Source organism: Myotis davidii, unplaced genomic scaffold, assembly GCF_000327345.1.
Source record: "Myotis davidii unplaced genomic scaffold, ASM32734v1 scaffold921, whole genome shotgun sequence".
Lineage (NCBI taxonomy): Eukaryota > Metazoa > Chordata > Mammalia > Chiroptera > Vespertilionidae > Myotis > Myotis davidii.
Window position 1 is genome coordinate 250,650 of NW_006291191.1, and position 4,932 is coordinate 255,581.

Here is a 4,932-nt window from a genome sequence, read left to right on the forward strand (position 1 = left end):
GAATATACTTAAAAGAAATCAATATGGGTTTGGTCAAGACTATACAGAAAACCAATGAAAGAGCTGTAGAGAGCAGTGCCTAGTCTTTAGTCTCCTATTTTTAGGGTCCTTTTTTTTTCTGAACCAAGCTCTGGATGTAACACAATCCTCTATATTCCTCAAACTTACAGGTGCGAATGGAATACAAGAAATGGCTTAGTGGGGTGCAGAAAGGAGTTGAAACCGAAAGCACTGAGGTCTCTGCCTCTACTACCCACACCAAAGTGGTAAGACCAGCTTCTCTGCCACGCCGTGCACTTGTCTGAACCCCACATCTCGTGCTACCGTGAACATCCTTGTTTCTTGATCTGAAAGAAAAGAGAAATTGCATTAGGTTCCTGCATTATGAAGCTGAATGTCCGAGTAGAGTATGTGGGGTTTTATCCAAGGCGTCCCTTGAGATAAACTTAACCATGCAGGTGTTCGAACATTAAGAAGTTGCTAGCAGTCCTCGCCGAAACCGGTTTGGCTCAGTGGATAGAGCATCGGCCTGCGGACTGAAGGGTCTCTGGTTCGATTCCGGTCAAGAGCATGTACCTTCGTTGCGGGCATATCCCCAGTGGGGGGTGTGCAGGAGGCAGCTGATTGATGTTTCTCTCTCATCGATGTTTCTAACTCTCTATCCCTCTCCCTTCCTCTCTGTAAAAAATCAATAAAATATATTAAAAAAAAAAAAAGAAGTTGCTAGCAAAGAGACTACTCTAAGCAAGCAGGACTGAGGGTAGGCATTATTATCTGATTCTATATTAATATAGTTAAGTCTGCCGGAGGGATTACACCACACAAAAGTATGCAGCTGCAAATCACACAGCACACTTTATTATTCACAAGGTTCCTGGTGCCGTGGGCTCAGACTTAACGGGGTCCCCGGGGAAGAGTGGCGTCCTCTGCGGGCAGCGGCGGATCTGTCTTTGGGTGGCTGGCCATCCGGTTGGGTTGAGTCAGCGGGAAGAGGTTTGGCCGTTCTTCTGCCCTGTGACGTGGAGCAAGGCAGCGCGGAGCATGCATCAAAAAGATGATCGATGTCTGGGGACCCGTTTTTAAGCCTGTCCTGACCCCCGGCAGTCCAGGTGGCTATCAGTACATCATTACAAACGTGTTAATCAGAGTACAGATTGGTTATCAGCTACAGTGTCACTCAGAAGGTGTCTATCAGGTTTACACACGTCATTCCTAAGGGGAGCATTCGGCTATGGTCTTATCTATATGGTGCAGCTGGGGCTTGGCCAGAGTGGTCATTCCTGTGCTCTTTAATATTTCACATAAATATTTCACACAAAATAATTTTTCTACATTTCCTACAACACTCTTTAATTATTTTCTATTGCTATAACATTGTAGCACTCTTTACTTATTTCCTATCATTGTCACTATTACTGTGACATTCCTATGGGTGGAATACAGGAAAAATATGGGGTACGTTTTATCGATGTCACACACACACAGGGAGGTGGCTACTTAAGTGGTCAAATCTGACCCTTCATATGTCACTCTAAAAGTTCACCCTAAAATTTCTCTCTCTCTCTCTCTCTCCTCCCCCATTCCCTTTCCCATTCTCTATATAGCAGCCAGAGTGTCAGTGAAATATATATATCAGATTATTTTACTCCGCTACTTAAATCGCTGCCTTCCCATCACATTTAGAATCAAACTGAACCTCCCATCATCACTTAAAATTGGCCCAACACCCCTATTCACCTGTGTTGGCTGCTTTTCAGTTCCCTGAACTTCCCAGGTTCATCCCTGCCTCTGGGCCTTTGCACCAGCTGATTCCTCCAGCCCTTCCCATTCATCCTCCCAGGTTGTCCCATTAATGTTCGAACTTCAGCTGAAATGTCACCTTCTCAGAGAAGTTTTCCTAACCACTCATTCTATGACAGTCTCACTCTCTGTCACTGCATTCTATTTTAATTCTCTGAATACCTGTATCTCATTATATGTTATTTATTTTAAAGACATCAAAATGTTTGCTTTAAGTCAGTCTCTACCCTCTGTAAGTTTCATGGTTTGGGCTACTATAGTTTTCCTTTTGCCTGGAGCAGTGCCTGGCCCATCAACTTAATTTGTTGTGTCTAAATTGCCTGTTTAAGGATGAGTAAAGAAAACAGGGAAAGCTCAAACGGTTTGCTTAAAGCAGTGGTTCTCAACCTTGGCTGCACATTAGAATCACCTGGGAATCTTTTCAAAATCCTGATTTCTGGGCCTCATCCTCCAGAAATTCTGTTTCTTTGTTATGGGGTGAGGCCACAACATTAGTAACAAAGAAACAGAATTTCCGGAGGATGAGGCCCAGAAATCAGGATTTTTAAAAGATTCCCAGGTGATTCTAATGTGCAGCCAAGGTTGAGAACCACTGGCTTAAAGCTACTCAGCCAGTTAGAGGGATTCGAACACAGGTCTGTTTCCCTCCAAATGTTGACAACTTTCCTTGGTTGCTATCAGAATTGTTGTTCCTTCTGATGAACAACTTTAGGGAACAGCTGTTCATAGAACACACAGTTTCACGCCAAGGATAGTTCTGCTATGTCCTACTGACTGTGTCCTAACATTACCCTGTTTTCACAGTATATTCCGCTGGTTTCCTTTTGTCCGAAATCACCAGTGGTCAAAGGATATGTCTATCTGAGCTGTAAATGAAGGGTCCCAACACACTCTTGGTCACCAAAACCATCTCACGTGGTGGAATCCATAGCATCGATTTGGTGTACAGGTCAATGCTCGAACCAGCAAGCAACATTGGCCAGGGCCCCTTATCTTTTTTTAATCCTCACCAGAGGATATGTATTTATTGATTTTTAGAGAGAGGCAGAGAGAGAAACATCCATGTCAGAGAGAAACATTGATGAGTTGCCTTCTGTACTCACCCTGACTGGGGATCAAACCCCAAACCTAGGTATATGTCCTGACCTGGAATCGGACCCACAACCTTTTGGTTACAGGACAACACTCCAACCACCTGAGCCACTGGCCAGGGCTATGATTCCTTATCTATGAACAACACTTTGTGTTCTAAAAAGCACGCATTGAACCTTGAAGTCTTCATTACACACCTGTAGCATTTAAGTGATTCATCACTGTTGCATTTAAATGACGCCAAAGTGCCTGGGTTCAAACCCCAACTGTACCACTTCCAGGCTCTGTGACCTTGCACAAGCCACTCAATGTCGCTGTGCCTCAGTTTCTCCATCCATAAAATGGGAGGAGTAGTACCTATCTCATGAGAATGAAATGAGGTCTGATGTGTTAAGTGCTTAGAACGCTGCCTGGCACACAGTAAGCACTGCACCTGTTTGTAAAAAGATGAAATAAATAAAAAGGCCATCTATGATGGTAGGGGCGAGGTGTGGAGCTGTAGAGTCAGATGGTAGGATATCTTTATTCAGCTTTGGACCTTAGCCATTCTAGCTTGTCAGCCCCTGCATGCTAGACTTTTTAGTGAATTTCTGGGGTGTAAATTTCTCGTCAGCCTTTTCTCCATATTTTCTCCCCCAAGTAGGAGGAACCAGGGAAGTCATCAGAATTTATCCACAGAAGAGACCCTGTGTTTCTCCAATCACAGCCTGGGACTCATCCTATCACTGTTTTTTGGCAAAGAACAGAACACTGAGCTGCTCATGGACGGCGCCCCCTGTGGTCACATAAGGACTGGACAAGCATCATCGACTGTATCTTCCCTGTGAAAACGAGTCATGTTACCTTCGCCTGTTTTGGCTTTTATTGCCACAGACAGAAAGAGGAACATGGGAACGTTCTTAGACTGGAACCCAGAAGTGCATGTTATGTGCAGTTAAGTGCTCAAGGGATCCTTTTAAAAATTATATATTTTATTGATTTTTTACAGAGAGGAAGGGAGAGGAATAGAGAGTTAGAAACATCCATGAGAGAGAAACATTGATCAGCTGCCTCCTGCACACCCCCTACTGGGGATGTGCCCGCAACCAAGGTACATGCCCTTGACCGGAATCGAACCTGGGACATTTCAGTCCGCAGGCCGATGCTCTATCCACTGAGCCAAACCGGTTACGGCAGGGGATCCTTTTTAATGAGGAGGGAAATGAGTGGATTTCCCTCTTCCAGCTGTTGCCACCTTGCCCGGCACCTGGGTTCAGCTCACTATCCTTCTCTTGCTTCTCTGTTGCCTTTCATGCTTGTAAAGATCTCACATTGCTCAAACATCTGCATAATTCAATACGTAATTCCCATATGAATACATATTGAAAAGGGGGTTCCCCTCCCCCATGCCCCCTTTAGTGCTGCATTGTCACCAGAAGGAGCTTGTGGTCAGGTCACCGGGACTTTCCTGGTAATAGTTTTGAACCCATCTGGTTAAAGAAAATGTTGTTTTCTTAGTCTCACCTTGAGCCTGTTCTAGTGTAAGGGCTGCTAAACCAGCATGAAGTCTCTCAGTGGTGGTTCTGCCTTATTTATTTTTTTTGCCCTTCCTAATTTGTTTTCCAAGGTTACCGGATTTTAGGTGTATTTTTCAGCAATAGAATCAATAAGTGCACGAATGATGTTCTTACCCCACATTTAAAAAACAATTTTAAATTATAACAATAAATGTTAAAACAGCCAAGAGTCATCATAATTCATTCGAAGAACTTTCATGTGTGATTTTTGGGTTGTGGACAAAGGACTGTGTCCCTTTTCTGCTCAACTAGCTCAATGTCTCCTTCACATGGCAGCGATATAACCAGAGGGTATAATTCACTCCACTGGCTGGCTTTGAAATTCTGTGATTCCCCTTGAAAAGTTGAAATTTTGGAAGACTCTCCTGGTGTTTTTAAAAATATGTTTTTATTGATTTTAGAGAGAGGAAGGGAGAGGGAGAGAGAGAGAGAGAGAGAGAGAGAGAGAGAGAGAGAAACATAGAAAAATTACTTGTGTGTTTTC

The 4,932-nt window shown here is 43.8% G+C and overlaps 1 protein-coding gene across 1 annotated transcript in view; it reads left to right on the top strand.

Annotated features, from left to right (window-relative positions):
- Positions 1-3,818, top strand: part of LOC102759472 (adhesion G protein-coupled receptor E4) — an 18,785-nt gene extending 14,967 nt beyond the window's left edge. Inside the window, exons 8-9 of the mRNA XM_015564348.1 lie at positions 171-266; positions 3,533-3,818. Coding sequence (XP_015419834.1) covers positions 171-266; positions 3,533-3,535 — 99 coding nt within the window. The 3' untranslated portion in view covers positions 3,536-3,818. The remainder of the gene's footprint in view (positions 1-170; positions 267-3,532) is intronic.
- Positions 3,819-4,932: the final 1,114 nt, after the last annotated feature.